This window comes from Sciurus carolinensis, chromosome 14 (genome assembly GCF_902686445.1).
Source record: "Sciurus carolinensis chromosome 14, mSciCar1.2, whole genome shotgun sequence".
NCBI lineage: Eukaryota > Metazoa > Chordata > Mammalia > Rodentia > Sciuridae > Sciurus > Sciurus carolinensis.
In genome coordinates this window covers 53,047,991-53,070,943 of record NC_062226.1, presented here as the reverse complement: position 1 = coordinate 53,070,943, position 22,953 = coordinate 53,047,991, and the positions used below count along the sequence as shown (strand labels likewise).

The 22,953-nt window shown below is 38.1% G+C and overlaps 1 protein-coding gene across 1 annotated transcript in view; it reads left to right on the top strand.

Annotated features, from left to right (window-relative positions):
- Sh3gl2 (SH3 domain containing GRB2 like 2, endophilin A1) overlaps nucleotides 1-22,953 on the top strand; it is a 200,914-nt gene that overhangs the window by 133,192 nt on the left and 44,769 nt on the right. The window contains exon 2 of the mRNA XM_047525840.1: nucleotides 16,650-16,718. Coding sequence (XP_047381796.1) covers nucleotides 16,650-16,718 — 69 coding nt within the window. The remainder of the gene's footprint in view (nucleotides 1-16,649; nucleotides 16,719-22,953) is intronic.

The window sequence follows — 22,953 nt, the reverse complement described above, 5'->3', positions numbered from 1 at the left end:
ATTTCCTTGGTGTAAACAATTTTTTTTTTTAAGATTTCATTTGCATTATTTCTGCAAAGTTTTTATATTGCCCCTTCAAAATCTTTTATATTTATGTATTTTTTCTTTTAATCTGTTCAGAGAGCCTTGCAACATTTCTTGTGCCTATTATTATTTTTTTAATTTATTTTTATTGTAAAAAAATGGGATACATCTTGTTTCTCCTTTTGTACATGAAGTAGAGGCATACCATTTGTGTAATCATACATTTACATAGGGTAATAGTTTTTGACTAATTCTGTTATTTTTTTCCCTCCCCCCACCCCTTCCACCTCTTCCATCCCTCTTCCCTCTGTACAGTCCCTCCTTCCTCCATTCTTGCCCCTGTCCCACTCCTCCCTTATGTGTCATATTATTTTTAACAAGACTTGATATTTATATTTTCAACAAAATATTTGAATTAATAAATTCTTCGGTTGTTTTATGTAATTAAATATCCCTTCAATATCACCTGTGTGCTTAGTCACTCCTTTTTGAAAATTTAACAAATGATTCTATTCATCTTCTATATACCAACTTTAAATTCACAATGATTCACTGGCTTATCTGGTTGAGCAGAGATGAAAGAGATGATAATATCTCAAAAACTCCCAAATAATGTACATGAGGGATTTTCTCTACCTAACATTTAATAGATAAAAGCTTTGGACAAGTAACATCTGTGTTTTCCTTTATCACGCTCTCTCATTACTTCCTTACTGCCACCTCCCTCTTCCAGCTTTATTTGCCTGAGGGTTCCTAGTTGCCACAGGACTCTACTCACATTTTGTTTTCTGGATTTTTGTGTCTCCCAGAATAAACTTATTTCTTTCAGCATATTAAATGTGTCATGCCACTGCCTCCTGGCCCCTATTGTTTTTGATGAGAAGCTGGCTGTTAATTTTACTATAATTAATAATTTTCTCTTGATTTCCCAGAGTTTCTCTTTACCTTTATCTCTCAACATTTTGATGGATTAGGTGTGGTTCTCTCTGAGTTCACTGAGTTTCTTGGAAGTGTAGATCAGTGTTTCTAATCAGCTTGGGAAGTTTTCAGCCATTATTGCTTTATTCTTTTTGCCTTTTTCCTCATATTTTCTTTATGAGTGTCTTGGTGTGCTTGATGGTGTGCCATATTTCTAAAGTTCTGTTTATTTTTTCTTTGCTGATTTTTCCTGTTCTTTGGTTTGCCTAATCTCCATTCATCTATATCAGGTAGGTTGATTCTTTCTTCTACCATTGTAAATCATTGCTAAGCCCCTCTAGTTAGTGATTGTTTAATTTCACTTATACTTTTTAGTGTCAGAATTTTCATTTCTCATTTTTTAAAATGTCTTTTTATTCTTTTTTTTTTGTGTGTGTGTGTGTGGGGGGGGGATTGAACCCAGGGGTACTTAACCACTAAGCCACATACTAAGCCCTTTTTAATATTTTATTTAGAGAGGGACAGGGTCTTACTGAGTTGCTGAGGGCCTCGCTAAGTTGCTGAGGCTGGCTTTGAACTCTTATTCTCCTGCCTCAGCTTCTCGAACCCCTGGGATTACAGGATCATGACACTGTGCCCAGCTTCATATTCTCTCTCTCTTTTTTCCTTTTATTTTCTTTCTTTTCCTTCTTTTCTTTTTTTTTTTTTCACATTCTCTTTGATGAAACAATCATCATGCTTTACTTCTATATGCATGATTTCCCTTATTTCTTTTTTCTTTTTATATATTTTAGTTGACAATGAATCTTTATTTATATACAGTGCTGAGGATTGAACCCAGGACTTTTTACACATGCCAGGCAAGCGTTCTACCACTGAGCCACAATTCCAGCCCAATTTCCCATATTTCTTTGAATATCCTTATAATGGCCACTTTCATGTCTTTAAGTCCACCATCTGGACCCTGCAAAGGTAGTGTCTAGTGCCTTTCCCCCCGCCCCATGTATGGATTGTATTTTCCTGGGGGTGGGATATTGTGTGTGTGTGTGTGTGTGTGTGTGTGCGCACGCGCGCGCGCGCGTGTGTGTGCTTTGCATGGGCCATAATTTTTTGTTGAAAATAGCACATTAAGATAACACAGCATCTGTGGATACTGATTCTCTCTTATGGAAGAAGTTTATTGAAGTTGTTTGATCATTTGTTTAATGATCTGTCTGGACTAATTCTTTGAAGTCTGTTTTCTTCACGGTGTGTAACCTGATGTCCCTAGTCAGATTTTATTTTTCCTCTATGTCTTTAATAGCCTGGATTCCTAGGTATCACCCCCAGGTCTACCTAAACCTTTATTGATACAATTTCTGTGTAAGCTGCCCCAGGAAATTGGATGTGTGTAGTGGTTTCCACAGTTCAGGGGATCTGTGGTTTGTGCTGAGTTCAGCCAGGTTCTAGTAGCTCAAGAGGTTCTCTCTCTGGCTTCTGAGAAAGTGCAATATGAACTTATACAGACTGTGAAGGATAAATGTGATTTTATTTTTAAGCTCGACTTCTAGGGGTCACCCTGGGTGAAAGTAGCTTAGTGGTTGTTTGATCAAAGGCTTTTCTTACACTTCTTGAGTCTGTAAGGGTTTTTCATTTTTTTAATGGACCTGTGCATGACTTAAGGCATTTTAAAAAGTCTTCTCTATATTCCATCCTGATTATTCCTGATTAAAAATAAAAGCGATGTGTGCCTGGGTCAAGCGTTTAGTCTTTTGGGTTCCTAGAAGTGAGTGTGACCTCAGGAATACTCTTTGGATGTCTTTCACAATCTGTTAAATTATGGTTATTTCACCATTTCACTTTTTGCCACTAATACGAAGCTACTTATTGCTTGCCACAAAAATCTCCATTGCTTTTGATAATGCCCTTAGGCATGATCTTCTCCCCTTTCCATTCCAAATAAAGTCAGTCCTCTCAGGCAGTAGCGAGCTCTCCGTCTTTAGGGCCTGCCTCTCCTCTATGGCAGAACCTCTGCCACTAAACCAGATTTGGAGGTAGGAAGAGTAGCCCGCTTCTCCTGGAGACAACCCTGTAGTATGAACAGACAATGAGGAGAAGGTGAGATGGCTTAAGTATTTATAGCTCGTATCCCTCGGTGTGGAATCTCTACCCTATGAGGTAGTTGGAGTGGGGTGATTAGGGTTTCAATATTCTCAGTCTTTGCTTTGAGGTCAGAGCCATGTGTTACAAATGGGAGCTAAGTGGGAGAAGGGACTTGGAGTCCTTTTAGCTAGGAATTGTACTTCTGCTCTTCATGATTGAGGAGAGGGACCAATGAGGGACATTGGCAGCTGCCCCTTCAGTTGAAACCATAGCCCTCCACTAGGAATTGGGAGGGCAGGAGCCCCTCTGTACTTGACCATATCTGCCCACAGTGGAGCTTCCTTCACACAGAAGTGGGAAAAGCGTAGGAGGAAGTCATAGCCCCTGCGGGACTTCATTCTTACCAAGATTTAGTATGTTTTATTGAAGAGAAGTTTCTCTATTTGCTGTGCCTTTAGGAAGATTTCCAGGGACTTTAAATGTTTTTTTAGTTTATTTTCAGTAAATCTTACCAGTTAAATAAATAAATGGCAGTGTTGTCCAAGAGGGTGTCTACTGATCTCACTGCCATTCTGGAAGGTCCCTCTTCTTTTCCTTATTCCCAAAACTTTTCTCCAAGTGAAGTAACATTCAGCTCATCTGGAGGAGTAATCTTTGTCATTGAATGTGGTTATTAGATTGTGACCTTCTATATCTTTGTGTTTTTTGTCTCTAGTACTAAGAATGCACTTCATAGTAAACTCTCAATAAATATATGTGAATGAATGAGTAGATGAATAAACAGGTGGATACCATATTTTCCAAGTCATGTGTTGATTTTTGACTCAAAGGTATTGATTCAAACAGTGTAGGGTTTTTTCTTTTTTCTTTTTTGGCAGTCATAGCTAGCCAGAATTGTCAGAAACAAAGGGGATGTTAAGAACTGCTACACAGTACATGAGTAAGAGAGGACAGTACAGTAACAGAAAAAACAACAATAGCAATAAAAAAATATATAGATGCATAATGTGTAAAGGAATCTATACAATAGGAATCAAAGGGGGTCAGATGAAAAGGTGTTGAGCCTGTCAAGAGTATGAATTCAAAACATGATTCAATGTAAACTCACATTTGCAAAACCAAAGCTAACAAAAGTTAAGTATTAGGGAAAATACGGAGGAACAGGAATTTTGGTAAAGTACGGTGGTGCCATAAATTGGTAGAACTACTCTGGAGAGTAATATTGTAATAACTAAATAAGTCAAAGATTATATACTCAGACCTTATGATAGTAATTTTACTTCAAGGCATAAATTCTGGGGAAATTTCTCACTTGTGTGACAGGAAACAGAGGCATGCTTAGGCTGAATGCTTTGTGAAAAATAGAAAATGCCCTTAATATGTATCAGTGATGAAATGGAGTAACAAATTTTGATGTATCCTTTTAATGGGTCATTGTATAGCAGTTAAAATATACAGTCTACTTCTACTTATAGCCCAAGTTTAAGTTAGATACATAACAAGTTACTGAAGGGTATATATGGTGTGATAACATTTATATCAGTTAACAAACAGAAAATAAATCCTGTGTATCAGGGGTACTATAGCACAGGTATTAGCAGATTGTGGTCTGTGGACCAAATCTGATCCATGGGCTGTTTTTGAATAGCACAAGAAAGAATGTTATTTACATTTTTAAAATATTATAAAAACAACAACAAAGAACAAGTGATACAGACTATATCTGACCCTCAAATCCTAAATGTTTCTATTTGTCCCTTTTCTAAACAAGTTTGCAGGCCCCTACCATACAGGTGGCCTTATGCCTGTGACTGCACATCCTCAGCCTAGGCTTGGTGGATAGCTCCAGCATCCCACCTCCAGCCTTTCTTTTCCAGGGTTTGTCCTGAGCTTTGGAAGTTAAGCTAATCCTGGGTGCACCTTGATATGTTTGGAGTTAAAAACACCTCAAAGCAACCTTCAGCCAATGAGGATTGCCGTAACTTCCTGTTCTTCCAAAAATCTATGTTAAGGTGTACCCACACAGTGCTTTGGGGACCCCAGCAGCACTGAGCCATATGACCTGCTGTGGTAACCAGCTCCAGAACACACCCTTCCTTGACCTTACCTGTCCTGCCTGCTTCTCTCTTCCTGTGCCTTCCCTCTGCTTATTCAGACTTCAGTTCCAATAATCTGCTGCTCCTTCATCTGTGCCCCAGGTTCTGCTTTGGAGAACACCAGAATAAGGCAGACACGTGGGCAGCAAAAGAACAAGACTGCCATGGGGAAGAAGAGTGGTTTTCCCACAGCAGGCAGGGAGCATAAAAGGGACTTTAGTTGAATTTGTTACCCATTATTTCTTTATTTGAAACTATCTGTAACTAATATGCTAAATTGTTAGCTTTTTAAAACTTAATTTTTTTCTTCTTCAGGAATCTGAGGCTAATGTTGCTTAAGCTCTGGTTTCTGCCTTGGCATAGTCATCGTATCTTGAATAAAATTTAAGAATCAAAGAAAGTTGCCTGTATTTAACTAGTAGAGGAGATGGTGAACCATAATTAAATTGACAGGGACTTTTCCTCTATTTTCATTTGTGCTTCATAGTATCACTTTCTCTTCCAGCAATAGTATGGTATCTAAAACTTTCTGCTGAAGAGATTCCCCTGAGACTTAAACAAGTAGAACAGGCTCTAAGTTGGGAAATATTATGTAAGAGTGGATGGTAATTCACTCAAGAGAAACACAGTTTGCAGAAAACTATAAAATAGTTTATTGGGGAAAAAAATTTCTCTTAGGTTCCAGAAAATTAAATCCCACTAGGGGATTTTATATGCTATGTAAGGAGGAGTACCAAAACCAAAAAGAAAAAAAAAATATATATAGGAAAAGGAAAAGAAACTAAAACAAAAAGAAAACAACAATTTTTAAAATGTGTTCCCTGAGCTTACTTAAAGAACAGGATGTTTTTATTAGCAAATTTGGGGCTTGAGGCATGCAGGACTTCTTACAGAGAGAAGCCATATGTTCTTCTGTGCATGCCAGCCTTGTGACAGTCACGACTCTGTGGTCCTGCAAATGAAAGCAAAATACTGCAGAGCCCTTATGGCAGGGACGGGAGCTCCTCTGAAGGCAGCGCCCTTCTTTGATGCTGGGCTCTCATTTGGCCGAGTGGCTTTGCACTAAAAATATCTCAAATGAAGCCTTGACATCATAAATCCTGTTATGTTTCTGCCTGCTATGGTCTGAATGTTTGCATGCCTCCAAAAATGTACACTGAATTTCTAACTCCAGTGTGTATTTGGAAACGTGGTCTTTGGTAGGTAATTAGGGTTAGATGATATATTGAGAATTGGGTGTTATGATGGAATTAGTGTCCAGGGTTTGTCCTATGCTTTGGAACTTAAGCTTTTCCTGGGTGCACCCTGGTATGTTAGGAGCTCTCTCCACACTAGCATGAAGGAAAGGTCATGTGAGGGTGGAGTGAATAGGCAGATGTCTGCAACAAGAAAGAGAGTCCTCACAGAAACCCAATGCACCAGCACCATGATCTTTGGATTTCCAGCCTCCAGAACTGTGAGAAAATACATTTCCATTGTTTAAATCACTCAGACTATGATATTTTGTTTTGACAGACTGAACTAATACACTGCCTCATTGCTCTTAGGATAAAGGGCTTTATTTACTCTGAAAGAACTTGTAGGAGCTGGCTCTTGTCAACATCTCCAGCTGCAGCTTGATGACGTTCTCCTCCCTTCACAGATGCTCCTCCATGCTGGCTTCTTAGAGGAACCATGCTTCCCCCAGGATCCCCAGTGCCTTTGCACATCTTCTTTACAGTATCTTCAATGCCTGACACATAAAAATCATCCAGTGAACACTTCTCAAATGAATTAATGGCAGAGATGAGAAGGTGGCTGCATTCTAACACCGTGGTGGTTGAGGAGATATTGTGGTGGGGGAACAAGTGTATTTAAAAAAGGCAGCACATTTTCATGTATGTCTACAAGGAACTAACTTAAAAAATATAAATGAATAGAATAAAGATCAGTGAAATAGAGGGAAGGGAATGGAGGTGGACAGGAAGAAGGACTTACAAAGGAAAAAATAGTAACATTGTTTTGTCTGTTAAGTGATTCCTGTTTTTACCCTGATTTCATCATATGAAATCATTTTACCTTGTTTTCATCATATGCTTATCAAGAGTCATGCCTACATATTGCCTTTGGAAAAGAACCAGTTTAAGATAGTACAGTTGGAGAATGTGACCAGAATTGCTACTAATTTCCCTGTTTTCTATAACCACCTCTTGTCCTCCTGCTTTGCCACTGGCAGGCAGGTGTTTAGTGGGGAAGAGAAATAGGTGAATACAGGAATTATTCAGGGAATGACTTCAAAGTGGAAGGAAACCTGAATGCAGAGTCCGGCATCCTGTTGACTGCCTTCTTCTCTGCTGGTGCACTGCAGACCATGTGCCAGAGGCTGCACTGGACTCTGGGAAACAGAGAACAAGATCAAATCACTGCCTTTAGCTGGTTGTGGTAGTGCACACCCGTTATCTCAGCAACTTGGGAGTGCTACGGCAGAAGGATCCCAAGTCCAAGCCCAGCCTCAGCAACCTAGTGAAGCCCTACGTAACTTAAAGAGACCTTGTCTCAAAATAAAAATTGAAAGGGACTGGGCATGTGACTCAGTTGTAAAGCAGTCTTGAGTTGAGTATCCAGTACTAAAAAGCAAACAAACAGAAAAAAGATCACTGCCTTTAAGGAGCTCCAAAAAGACATTCAAATAAACCATGATGATAAAATACAATCTAACAAGTGCTAACCATAGTTAAACTCAGGGGCTTTAGAAGCACAGAGGGGTTTGGAAATCTTCAAAGGCAGAGTGGGGTTGACATAGTAGTGGTAATAATAGTGTAGACAAAGGGAGGAGGCTTTAGACTTACTGGAGGACAGTAAGATAGAACTGATGCTAATTCTTGTTATCAAGAAAATGTTTGCCAACAATTTTTAGCAATGTAAACTGTATGGAAAAGTTTAAAACTTTTAAAGAATTTTTGTACAATAAATTTGCATATTGTTTGTAGTCAACCCAGATAGTCAACCTTTTTCTGGAAGACAGGTGTTTTATTGGGTGTGGAATCAGGGCCCAAATTTCAGTGCTAGCAAAGTCCTTGGTACATTAATTTGTGTTGTGTTTTATTTGTTCCATTTGATGTATTTAATCTAAAGAGTATTTATTATTGTTTTTAAAAAATGGTATTTGTCACCAAATAACCTTAATGTTAAAAGAAAAACCCCAAAACATCATAGCATCCTCTCTTCAAATACTGCATCATTTTTTTCTTTTTTCCTCCTTTTCCTAATTTCCTACCTTGGTGGAAATCTAAGTAGCACTGCAGAAGGTAGAAATTGTATCTGAGTTCTTCAAAGAGACAAAACCAATTGGATATGAATGTGGGTATATAGAGAGGAAGAGAGAGAGTGTTCCATTTCACAGAATTAGCTCATGCAGTTGTGGGCACTGACCAGCCTAAATTTGTAGGGCAGGCCAGCAGACTCAGGAACTTGGGCAGTAGCTGATGTGACAGTCTTGAGGCAGATTTTTTTTTTTTCTCTCTCAGAGTAACCTCATTTTTTTTTTCTTAAAACTTTTCCTTTGATTGGATGAGACCCACCCACATTATCAAGGATAATCTCTTTTACTTAAACTCAACTGATTGTAGATTTTAATCATAGCTATAAAATGTTTCACAGCACCACCTGCTTAGTGTTTGAATAACCGGGTACTGTTGCTTACCAATGTTGATAAGTGAAACTAACCATCCCAGAAATAGGCATCCAAGTTTAGTTGTAAGATGTTTTAGAACCGTTTTTGTTTTCCAGTGCCACTATATCTCACCCCATTTCATGGATGGGGAAAAGGCCCAGGGATGTTTATAGATTGTTCCACAAAACTGGTGAGTAGAAAAAGGGGTTCCCAGGAAGTTTCTCTTAACAAAGAAAGCCCAGATCATCTCCTCCTTTGCTTTATCAACTCAAATTATCAAGCAAAAGGTTCTACATTTGTTAAGTAGATCTGAAATCTCAATTTAATTGTAAGCACCCTTTTTCTCTTTATGAGTTTTTTTTTTTAATTCTAGGGAGTTTGTGGCAACTCTGGATAGAATTTTTTAAAAAACTAGTACATGGTATGATTTCTGCCTCAAGTCTTGAAGTCTGTTTTTAACAGATATTGTCTAATTTTTTTTTTTACTTCAGTAGCTTATTGCAGTGGACTGTGAAAATGAAAAAAGTTCTTCCTATTGCCAGAGAGGAAAAACATTATGGAAATATCACCCCCTCTGGTCAACTGCCCTCTCCAGTTACCCTTTACCTGATGAGGAACCAAAAGTCTGCATATTGTATATACTTGAAAATTTTTCTACAAGATAAAAATAAGATCACTTGCAAATGATGATAGTTATAAGGTATCATTCCAGTGAAGTGCCAAGAACTCTGAATGATACTTATAAAATAAATTTTACCAACTTCCTTTGAGGGGTATGTATATGTAATGAGCTCCATGCTTGTTGGGAAATTTCACTTTAGGGAGATGGGAATTAGGTTATTGCCTTTAACCCCATTGAGCCACACCAGTAACAATTAGAGCTATGTACAAATCAATTTCTACATTTTCTTTATAGTATTTGACAAGGAACAAGGTAGGGTGTGAGCTGGGAAACAGGCCAAGCACTTAGCTCACCAGAACTCATTTTAAAGTTTCTAGCTCTAGATATTGGAAGATAATCAGTCTTTATCTTGTTCTGTCTGGGGGGAGAAAATCATTGGTTTTCATGTAAGAGGAACCTTTCTAATTTCCTCAATGTATAAATTCTGCTTGGTACTGGGAAATGGTCAGAATTAGCTCAATTTAGAGAGACAAAAAATGCCTTTGCTCATTTTCTAAGAAAATCTTTAATTTCTGGATAGGAAAAAATATATTTTTTGAAATCCATTTTCAAAACATCCTGGCATTTAAGCATTCCAATATAATGACAGCTGAGAAAAACTAGTGTGAGATTTGTCTGTCATAAACTGAGGCCACTTTCATACATGGAGTACTAACATCTGAAAAATTGAGATCTATATGTAGTTACCCTAATCCAAGAAAATGGTGCCGTAATTTTGACTTTCACGTTTCCCTCTGAATATTTGACATGTCACCAGATATTGGATTATAATTTTTATTTTATAGTTAAAAAAATGAGTAACAGTTAAAGAGCTTTCATAAGGAGTCAAGAAGACAGGCTTCTTTCTCTCTTCTCAGTGGTAATACCTCTACAAATTTTGGTATAATAGGACAACATCCTACAGGGTTAGTTATAACAACTTCTTTCTAAAGAGCTTGTACATTAATGTCGTTCTTTAATAATGCATTTTAATTACTTTTACAATTGTTTTGTTAAGTGTAAAAAACAACTTAAAATCCACCTTTCCTGGGAGTGAGGCTGCTTATTAAGACATTACTCCTTGGGCTGGGAGTGTAGCTCAGTGGTAGAATACTTGCCTAGAATGTGTGTGGCCCTGGGCTTGATCCCCAACACTCAAAAAAGACACAATAATCCTTTATTTTAATAATGAGGTTTGATAAGTTTATAGAGTTCTCAAAAAAAATTCAGTGTCAGATGATGTTGATTTTCATTTCTTAGGTGAAGAAATTGAGCCCCTGAGAGGTTATGCATTTTTTCTTTCATGCAGCTACTAGGTGACATTTTTGACTGAAACTCATGTCTCTTGACTCTAAATCCAGTTGTTGAAAACCCTTGCCTCAACTGGCTTCCATTTACTGAATTGCCATTCTTTGTATATGTAAGTAAATTATTTTATAAATTGTTACATTATGCAGATTGGGCAGCATAATTTGTGTGTCCTCTATTATTTATATATACTCACATGCGCTTATGCATATAAACTAAAATATGTTTAGATATTATCAGGATTAGTGAGAAGAATGTGTATATCTTTAATAATAATTATGATTACACTAAAAGAAATATTGTGGATGAATGTAGAGTAGTTACAATGAAGACAGACAGGTTTTAGGCTTGACTGTGAATAAAATATCATACGTCATAGTTTGTTGAATTTTCTAATTTTTTGCCTGTTTCTGATAAAGAGATATTATATTTAGAGGGGAGGTTACACTCTCATAAAGGAGAAACAAAATCAATGCTAACTCATAGTTGAACATCTTCCTTTAATTTATATGCAATTTTTATCTTAAAATACTTTATTGAGATTTTTTTTTCTGCTGTGCACTGCAGTCACTGTGTTAGGTACTGGGATGTCAGACATTTTCAAGTGAAAACACATGCAATATGATTCCTGCTTTTAGCATTTTACAGTTCAGCTGAGCAAAAATCCTCATCAATTTTGCTCAATAAGTAGATAGTTCTAGGCAGTCTGATAGAAGATGAGTCTCACTAAGAGTGCATAGGGAGCTGATAACTTCCAGGTAGGCTGGGCAGTCACAGATGATGGAAAAGGTGATATCTGAACATGTAAGACAAATGGTAGGAAAAGGAAATAGGTACAAAAAGGAAATAGGTCCAAGTATAAAGTAGTGTAAATAAGCACAGTGTATTTGGTAGATCGTAAGAAAACCTGGCTTTGTGTGATGAACAATGTGAGATAAAACTGGGCAAAAACAGGGAAGTTAGGAGGTAAACAACTTTACAGGTGTGGGAGTGAATTTGGTAAAGTCTATTGAATTTCACTGATGATGTGATTTTCAAGGAGACCTTCAGTTGGAGACACTGTAGTTGGTTCTTAAGGATTTAGTAAATGTAATGCAATGCTGAGGAGAATCAGAGCTGCAACCAGAGCACAGAGTGTCTTCTGCCTGGAGGTGACACATAACTTGGGGGTGGATGAGTCATTGCTGGAAAGTAGTGCAGCATCCTTTAGGCTGGGAACAGTGGTCATTTATTTAAGATGTGTCTTGCTGTTGGTTCCCTTTGACATTTTTCTTTCTTGGTATACAGAGGAAAAACAGTGTGAGACAACAACTATGGCAGACTCAAAATGAAGACTTCTAATGTTGAGCTGATTGTATTATTTATTTTCTCTTTTGAAAGACTGTTTAGTTGTGGCACCTTTCAGTCACCTTAACGGCAATATTCACAAAACTACATTGCTGTTGGGTTTGATAAATCTTTTCTAAGTACCTCTTGTGAGGAATACAATTAAAAATAAGATTTTTGGTTTGGTTGGAAGACAGAGTGTATGGGAAATGTAATGACAGATGAAAAGCACAAGCTGTAAATGTTGTAATAAAGGTACTATTGAGGTCTTGAATTTTCAGTTTTTGGGGAGTGTTTAGATGGTACAGGAGAATTTGTAGATGATACTGAGAGATATATGGGATCATTTTTACTGTTCTGCTTTATCCAGATGATTTTCTTAAAGTTTGTTTAAATAGATGATCAATTTATCAAATGACAAGCACTTAAAGACTACTTAGAAGCATCCCAAAATATTCAGTACTATGGAGTCCTAGTTTTAGAAACCATCTCACTGGAAAATAATAGCACAAAATAAATGGCATCAGGTAAGAAAAAGAAAACTACTATTGTTCACATGGACTCAGGAATGCTGTATTCCTCACATGGATTCTTATGCATAAAACAAAAGGAAGTTTCAGAAACGTATTAAAAGAAAAGGAGGGCAAGATCTCTGCTCTACTCCTAAGGAATGAGTCAGTTGTTATTTAGCCCAATGTTTTATTCAGTGCCTTGATATATTTAGATCCTTTGTGACTTGGAAAAATAACACAGATAATAATGTAGATGTCATTTTAAGTAATACTTTTTTTCCCCTTAGGAACATAATTATATAAAGAATTTTGTATCAACCAACCAATCATGCCAGATCAGTATTTAACTGCTAGCATCTTTGACTGTGTTTGGTGATCTTTCAGAGCAAAATGGAAGCTTTCATAGAGAAAAGAAATGATCTATTATGTTCTCATTCTCACTGTTGTGCTCCCTTTTCCTTTTTATCTTCCTCTCCCTCCCTTCCCACACAGTTTTTTTTTTGTTTGTTTGTTTGTTTGCTGCGTGCATTTGAACACTAAACAGTTAAAACCTGTGGACTGATGAATTTGCCTCAGTGTGAATTTCCAGGATCAGTTCTAGTCTAATGACCAGTGTGATCCCAGTTTCCCATTTGATACAGGGAGCCAGCTACTGTTGTGCTGCTCTATTGATGGATGCAGAAAGGAGGGAATTAAAATGACTCACCATTGAGTACTGTGGTATGGAGACGGTGATACGAGCCCTTGTGATTTGGATGAGGACCATGTTCCATTCCCTAGGACTGGTCAGAATGCTATTACACCAAGATTACCAGGATTCTCCAATGTTTCTATACATGGAGGCATTTCTCAGCTAGCTGCCTTTTTGTGTACATTTTGCAAATAAAGTTAAATGTTTGATTCACAGGTCATGCGAGGGGTCTAACTATAACAATTCTTATTGACAGAAGTGGAACTTCAAGAGGTAGTGTGTTTCTTGATCATGGAGATAGTTCTGTAGAATGGAAACATCATGTAGAAAGTTTTTGTTTATTGTGTGAGAGTTTAACTATATTTGAGTTTCACAACCCAAATTTAATGATCAACCATGTACTTCAAGAATAAAATGAAAACTGAAATTGACTTCCATGTGTATATGAATTTGCTGGGATGAACCCAACTATTATTTGTAACTATAAACCTCTAATAAAAAGAAAAAAAGAATAAGAAACTAAAATCTGAATTGACACTGCTCTCATTGAACAGAAATGAGGGAGGAAATCAGTGTGGCATAGTAAAAATTTGATCATAGGGAAAATTTAGTATTAATGACCTTTAAGAACCCTCCCTTCTATTCTTGACTTTCTATAACTTGAACCTGAACCTGCAGGTTAAGTCTCTGGCACTTGGAATTCCACTAGGAAGTTCTAAACTGAATTCTAGTTTGGAAACTCTCCCATCTCTCCCTTCCATTCCAGGTTTGGCAAAAATCCTTTAGGATGCGGGTAAAGAAACTAGCTACTGAGCCAGATCCCATTAGGTAAGATTAATGCCAGGCAAATTCTGGATCTGTGAAGACTGCTGAAAGAATTGATAATCTGCTTATTCAGGGCACAGGCTGATGTTGAAGACAAAAAGTTAAGGCAGGGAATCTGTATCTGCCCATCTGGTGTTCTGATGAAACATCAGGCAGGGAAGGCCAGCACCAAGGACAGCTCTTCAGTGCTGTGATATGAATCTGAAAAAGCCTGGCAGTTGGTGTGGAAAAACTAAGGTTCAGGTTCTGGTTCTACCTCTGCCTAGCTAAAAGTGTCTATCATGAGCAAGAAATTTAATTTATGTAATTCTAACTTTGCATAAATTTATTCTACATAGTTCTTGGGGAACACAAATGGTAAATTACAAATGAAAGTGTCAGTGATACAAATTAAAAATATTAATATTATTTGCATTAACCTTTCAATTTGAATCACAGACCTTTATCTCACCTAAGATTATATTGTGTTAAAGAAAAGTGCTAGCTTCTTCTCCAAGTATGAAAGGACACTTAACTGATGGAAGAAACCAGAATACCACAATTATAACTTTATTGGTGAGAGAAGAGAGCTAGGGTTTGCTCTGTACCTTGTGGGTTCAGTTATAGGTTCTTTTGGTTATTATGCCACATAATCTTTATAACAGCTCCACATAGATAGCAGAGTAGAGGAGTCAGTCCCTTTGCTCTGCCCCTGCATTCCGTTCCTTCTGTTCTTACTGGGGAGGGGAAGGGATGGCATCTGGTATTCAGAGTGATAGAATTCTAAGTCTCAGCTTTACCAAGAGTAGTTTATTCTGAATATTTCCCTATGGCAGAAAGAAGGTGAGAATGGTAGTGAGATATTGAGGATAAGAAAGACACCTGCAGCCTGCACAATGATTTATCAGAGCTTCCTTGGCAGGAGGTGGAACTAGACATACAGGACCCCTTTAGAGAGAGGTGAGCCTAGCTCACTAGAATAACCCAGGTTGCTGCTGAGATCACTACACCTTGGTCATGGAGAAGATCCTCTGCAAGGACTCTCCGCCCAGCAGCCAGTGAAGGAAATTAAAAAGCATACTTAGTTATCTGTGTGAGATAGCTATGTAATACAGGGATGTTTCAGGGGAATACTTCTAACTACCTTTACAGTTAGGGTATTTTAAGGGAAAATGAAATTTTGTATCATTAGTATTCATTATTCCTGTCTTCAGTGAAACCAAAGTATTTTTTATTATCCTTAATTTGAATAATTATTTCAGAAAAAATCGGCTTATTTTTTATGAACATGAATTTTACATGTGGAAATGATAATTTGCATGTGTTAATTTATAAATATCAAATGTATATTAATAGGAAGTGATTGGTTGCAAAGAAATATCCTCAACATCTTTCCATATAGTTTGTCTTCTGTGTGTAAGGTGTGTAGACAGTTACAGGGAGCTGTGAAAGATTGGTATTCAAGTCCTTTTATCTGAAGATCAACTAGACTGATTCTTTTTGCTTAATAGTTTGATAGATGCTTGTGATTATCTGTTCAATAACCCATTGAGGAATAAGTTGAAGAAGTAGCAATTTTCTACCTAGGTAGCATTTTAGATCCATTATTGGAGGAAAATGATTATTATATGATGCTGTTCCCTAGAACTTCCAAAAGGAAAATGTTAGTGATTAGGTATATTTGTATGATGATTTATATAGCAGAAAGAGCAACAGGGTTGAAAATAGAAGATAGAAGTTTAAAATCTCGCTTCAGTACCCACAGAAGGTTGTTTTTAAACACTCTGAACTACAGTTTCCTACTGTGAAAATAGGACTGTCACCTAATTCAGAAAATGACGGTGAGATTGAATTAAATGATGTTTCTTTCATTTATTAATTTTTTGGTTTTGAACCTTTGATGCCAAAAAAAAAAAATAGATCATGAAACTCAAGAACACTGTGTGGTCAGTATGTCATTGGACCAAGGCTCAGGGCTACACATGGCAGAACTAGCAAACAGGATATATATCAACAAAGCAACACATCACCACAAAATGTAAAACTGGTGCCTGGTGTGGTTAAGTCTCTGTGTCTTCATCATTCAGCACCACGTTGGGTACCCCATGGCTGATGAGGAACAAACATACGGACTGTAAACCTTGTAGGGCACCCGTCAGCACATCCACCTCCAGGACAAGTGGTGCATCTTTCTCGGAAATGTCTCATTGTTCTCATACCCCTCAGTTGGCTCTTTGAGCACTTCCACTAGGTGTAAGATATCAGCCAGCTCCAGAAGCACTGCCCATTCCACTTAGGGTATCACCTGCATCCATAGTTGGGAGCTGAACTGTGAAGGGTTGACATGGACTTCAGTGGTCAGGAAGCACAGGGAGGAGCCATGATCCTCCCACTGCCATGCCTGTGAGCTCAGTAGATGTGTGGGTGAGCAGCTTCGTGTGGCCACACACCATCTCCCAGGCCAGAGTGAGAAGGAGCTAGATGATGTTTCTGAAACTGCTTAAAACTTTAAATACATCTTTGTAAAAGAAACTATAATAATTTTCTTGTGTTTTTTTTTTTTTTTTTCTTGCAGAAAGTGAGTGAAAAGGTTGGAGGAGCTGAAGGAACCAAGCTAGATGATGACTTCAAGGAGATGGAGAGGGTAAGTCCCCACCACTCTGAGTTCTTTTTGCCATAAAGTTGTCCACCATGAGAGGGCCAGGGGAAGCTGCTCTCTACTGGTATCTGAGAACACATTTCATGGTTTTTAAAGATAGTCTCCTTTTGAAGTATATTTTGAAACAGTAAATTGAAGTATCCTGTTGTCCCTCAGTGGTATCCCGAGAACAAAACCTCGGTGAAGGTGGAGTGTCATAATGCTGTGCTCCTCATGAGTTCTATCATCTCTTTTCCACGTGAGGTTAATGTGGAGCTGGTGGTTGAATTAGGGTGAGGTGGGAAGAAAAGAGGAGAAGGTGGAGAACGATGTCCCAAATGTTTTTTGGAAGAGGTTGAGTCACTTTCTGGCTGTAGGGGACTTTCTGACAGTGGTGCCCTCCAGATCCACAGGGTAGAATGGAGATAATGTAGTTTTGGAGCCCATCTGGCTTGGCCCCAACTCCACTTCTACCCCTTTTTGCAAAGTCCATTTATTGCTCAGAGCCTTTTCTTTTATATATATAGAAGTAAAATGAGAATACTAACACCCACTTGGGAAATTTTTATTAAGGATTAAAAAATCATGTAACTCATTTAGGGTTCTGCCTAAAAGATTCTAGATTCTTAACAAGTGAAGGTGGAAGTAGTGAATAAAATATTTCATTTCTCTTGGGGTATAAGCCATATTTTCTTTTTCACTTTAAGACTGTTCATAGCAAGCAATATTTAGGGTTATGATGAAGAGTGTGTATTGAATTGTGCAAAGAAATACCTTGGGTTTTAAATTGCTGGTGGTGATGGATCTGGGAGCACAAATCCTGTACTTAACAAGCAAAGAATATCCCAAGCCTGTAATACCTGGAAACCACATTTAAGCATTATGAAGAATTTTGCTTCTGTACATTATTGTAAAAGGCATTTCTGATTTGGCTATATCAGAAGTATTTTACGGGTGTGAGATATATAGATTGATTGATTAAAAAAATTTTTTTTTGGTTTGGTCCACATCATTTCCTGTGACTGCCTCAATTTTGCTATTGTTTTATGTTCGTAAAGAGTCAAAAAAAATTGCTAGATGTTCCCTGCCTTTTTCAGTTTTTCTCCTAATGAGTTCATTGATGAACTCAACAGATATTTGCCTTATGCCTCCAGTGATCCAGGAATGTTAGGATACAGAGAGGATTCCTGAGTGTGTGAAATTCATAGTCCACGGAGAATGTCTTCTCCACTTTGGACACATGTGACCAGTGTGGCAGGGCTAATGAAACCTGGTGCTAGAAATGCCAGGCACAGGGGAAACTCACCCACACAGGGTGGGCAGGGAAGATCTTCCTGCTATTTATGTCAGAGTGGAGGCCGAATACGAGTTAGCAGAGCCTAGCGTGCTTCTGGTAAAGGAAATAAGATGCAAGTAGGTAATACAAGAAAACCTTTGAGTTCCTAATAAATAAATAAATAAATAACAAGTTGTCAACTGGCACAGACTAAAGTCTTGTGTTGGTCCCTTTTTCTCGTCTTATTAGTACCACCTGATCTTCAGTCAAAGCTGTCAACTACTAGGAATAGTATTCTACCCATCCTTCTACAGCATCTGAGTCTCCAGACACTGACACGCATTCCCAGAATGACTTGACTCCTCCACTCCTAATAGTGGAGCTCTTACCCCTTCTGTGAACAGCCACGTGGCTCTGTTACATGCCAAGCCCTGCTCTATGCCTGGTCTTTCTTAGCTCTCCTTTTATCCTTTGATTCTCCTGAGGGCATATATAGTTTGCCACATGGCCAGGGCCATGTCATAATGACAGATTAGGCAGGGATTTAGGAATTTGAAACTAAGTACCAGGTGGTAGAAGTTGGTCTTGATTTCAGCATCTTGCAGGAATAAAGCTGATAAGCTAGGTAGCTCACTATGCAAAGACGAAATTTTTGTATAAGTGAGACTAAAAAGAATAGCAAATTTGGAGAACAGAGTAGAGTTTATCTCTGAACAACTCATTAGAACTTTGGAGACTTACTTTGCTATGAAACCTATGTCAGTCTTACAAATTAATTAAAACAAAGAAGATCTTGCAAGTATTTTATTTAGGCAAATGCAGGTGTCCCTGGAGTCCGAAGATAAAATAGGATTTATATCTCTTGTTTTATATAAAGTTTCTGAAGCTTTTATTTCAGAATCTAGAATTCCTGCAATAAACTTCTGATTATTTGAAAGAACTACTGATGGTTCAGCATTTATGGTTTTACCAAAGTAAATTCAGAGATTTAGATTTCAGTTCAGTGTGGAAATTACATCCATTTTATTCCACACACCTTTTGTCTCATCTGTGACTCTCGAAAATTTTGTACTCTACCCTTGATTGATTTACTTAAGCTATAAGATTTGTGTTAATTGAAAAGCATTTGCTTTGGATTTAGAATCTTAAATCTTTTCTTTCCTGTTAATTCGTTTATTATAATATTTGAGCTCAGTGTTCCCGAGCCTACAGAAGAATTGCCTTCCCGCAATTGGTTTTCTGATCATCAAGCATTTGAAGTAGAGAGCCCTTTGTTCAGCTGTATTCTCAGACGTGCAATTAGACAATAAAATGAAATAAATTAGAGGTCTGCATCAGGCAGCACTACTACAGGGAGAGAGAGGTAGATATTCCTGGAGGTTATTTCTCTAATTGCTGCCCCACACTTTCTTGCTAAGATGCAGTTAAATCCCCTTGTGTCTCCCAGCCCTCCAACCTAACCCTCCCTGAGCTGACTGGGGGGAACCTGTGGCTATGTCTCTCTGCAGGAACCCTTCCCATAATGATCTCTCTCCTCCTCTTGAGTACCTTGCGTGGAATTGTTTCTGCTTTAGGTTTAAATGCTATCTATTGCTCACAAGATTCATTAAAAACAGGCAAAATTCCTTACTATGGTGCAGACATTAGGTGGATTTGTCCCTTGAAAAACTGTAGATTTTTAAAGAGAAAATTGTAGAATTTGAGGGCTTTCTGATTCCTTCTCAGATTTCCTTCAGTTGTTGTAATGATTCTGTGGGTTTTTTTGATGTGTTGTTACATTCATTAACTCACTTGGAAAATATGTAAATGATATTGTGCCAGGGTACCAGAAGTACAGAGATAAATGAGGCCCAGTCATGGCTTGCCAGAGGCTTCTGGTTTGGAGGGGGTCAGAAAAGACATATAAATTTGTAGCAAATAGGACATAGTTCTTGGTGCCCTGGGGAAAATTCATGAAGATCTAGGAGAGATGCCTCAGCTGGGTAGATCAGTGGAAGCGTCCTAGGGTAGAGAGACCTGAGCTAGATCCTGAAATTCTCTCTTGTCTCTGAAAGTACGGGTAAAGCAGAATTCCTAGCCAAGGGGTCTAGTATTTTTTTTTTCAACCTGAAAAATATCCTTGGAAATTCTTTCCATTTAAACTAGAAGAGGTTCTAGGGTTAGAAACCTGGCTGTAGGCCCTTTAGTAAAAATTGAATTCTTCTTAAGGGGCAGCCTCAAGTTTTAATGAAAGCAAGATGTTGAGAAACAACAAAAAGACTGCACTTCCAAGTGAGAGTGTGAAGGTGAGGATTGCTGATAGAGTGGGATGAGGGGAAAGACTGATAAGACAAGTGTCCGTGATCATTATCTTCATACAGTTAATTGTCTTTGGGTTGGAGAGGGTTTGAACCCCAAGTGACAGAACTGGGATTAATGAGTAGAAACCATGGTTGGATAGATTCTGCTTTAATACAGAAAGAACTTTTGCTATAAGAGGTGTTATTAAAAAAAAAAAAAAAAAAAGACTCCAGAAATTACCGAATTCCCTATCACTGCCCACATCAAAACAGGCTAAACCCACAGTTCCCAGCTGTCATGTGAAGAACACTAGTCAGCTCTTGAGTTTCATAGCAAGTAATGTGTTCCTAACGGCATCACTTTTTAATGATGTCACTCTTACTTAGATTCCAGAGACGTCTCTTAGCAGAGAGGAAAGGGAGTAAAAGTGCAGCCAGTAGGTTTAGGGTGGCACACATCTCTGAGTGGGCACATGGGTGCCCACCATGCTGATTGTGTATCCTTCATGGAATGGCGGTGACAGAGATGTGGCCCACGGGGCTGAGATGCTCGGCTGCTGGGGTAAAGCTGTGAGGAGGCCTGGAGTCCCACAGACGCCGATCTTCAAAGACATCGTTCTGCCTGGCCTGAAATCTCATGAAGATGAGCTTCCCCTTGGGTACATGTTTACAGTGTATTTCTAGCCTCCATGTATTGAAGGCAGTGCTCAAGAAGATCAGCAAAATAATAGTAATAATGGTAACAGTCACTGTTAGAATAATCTCAACCTAATACTTTATTTTCAAAACACTATCAAACTTTTTCAGTACACAGGATATCTTCCGTTAAGTAAGGCGGTTTGGGGACAGAGGCAGTTAACTCTGGGGTTATAGGGAGTGATTAAGAACCTCACTCTTCATTTCCTTAGCCCATTTGTCGATTGAGTTATTTGCATTCTTGGTGTCGAGTTTTTTGAGTTCTTTATAGATTCTGGAGATTAGTGCTCTATCTGAAGTGTGATTGGCAAAGATTTTCTCCCACTCTGTAGGCTCTTTCTTCGCATTGCTGATAGTTTCCTTTGCTGAGAGAAAGCTTTTTAGTTTGAATCTATCCCAGTTATTGATTCTTGTTTTTATTTCTTGTGCTATGGGATTCCTGTTGAGGAAATCTGGTCCTAAACCGACATGTTGAAGCTCTGGACCTACTTTTTCTTCTATAAGATGCAAGGTCTCTGGTCTGATTCTGAGGTCCTTAATCCATTTTGAGTTTAGTTTCGTGCATGGTGAGAGATATGGGTTTAGTTTCATTCTGTTGCATATGGATTTCCAATTCTCCCAGCACCATTTGTTGAAGAGGCTATCTTTTCTCCATTGCATATTTTTGGCCCCTTTGTCTAGTATGAGAAAATCGTATTTATTTGGGTTTGTGTCCGTGTCCTCTATTCTGTACCATTGATCCACCTTTCTATTTTGGTACCAATACCATGCCGTTTTTGTTACTATTGCTTTGTAGTAGAGTTGAAGATCTGGTATTGTGATACCCCCTGCTTCACTCTTTCTGCCAAGGATTGCTTTAGCTATTCTGAGTTTCACAGAGGAAGATCTACAAGCAATCAACAAACATATGGAAAAATGTTCAACATCTCTAGTAATAAGAGAAATGCAAATCAAAACCACCCTAAGATTCCACCTCACCCCAATTAGAATGGCGATTATCAAGAATACAAGCAACAACCGGTGTTGGCGAGGATGTGGGGAGAAAGGTACACTCATACATTGCTGGTGGGACTGCAAATTAGTGCAGCCACTCTGGAAAGCAGTGTGGAGATTCCTTAGAAAACTTGGAATGGAACCACCATTTGACCCAGCTATCCCACTCCTTGGCCTATACCCAAAGGACTTAAAATCAGCATACTACAGAGATACAGCCACATCAATGTTCATAGCTGCTCAGTTCACAATAGCCAGATTGTGGAACCAACCTAGATGTCCTTCAATTGATGAATGGATAAAGAAACTGTGGTATATATATACAATGGAATATTACTCAGCCATAAAGAATGATAAATTTATGGCATTTGCATGCAAATGGATGAAATTGGAGAATATCATGCTAAGTGAGATAACCAATCTCAAAACACCAAAGGACGAATGATATCGCTAATAAGTGGATGATGACACATAATGGGGGGTGGGAGGGGTTAGTGTTAGGGTTAGAGTTAGGTTTAGGGAGGAGGGCAAGAATGGAGGAAGGAAGGACTGTATAGAGGGAAAAGAGGGGTGGGAGGGGTGGGGGGGAAGGAGAAAAATAACAGAATGAATCAAACAGCATTACCCTATGTAAATTTATGATTACACAAATGGTATGCCTTTACGCCATGTACAAACAGAGAAACAACATGTATCCCATTTGTTTACAATAAAAAAAATCATAAAATAAAAACAAACAGGTAAATAAAAAGGAACTGTTGAAAAAAAAAAAAAAAAAAAGAACCTCACTCTTGTATCAACCTGAGTCTTCCTGCCAGGCTTTCTCAGGTGCTGTCTTCCTCATGTCTCTGTGACTTGTTTTATTTAACTATTCTCATTCCAGGTACCTTAAGTGAATGTGTGTACATTCTTGGTAATTGTGTTTTCTTTGCCTTGGTGATTAAAAAAAACTTAAGAATTTGAAAAGATTTAAGTGTTTCATGTGACATTTTAACTT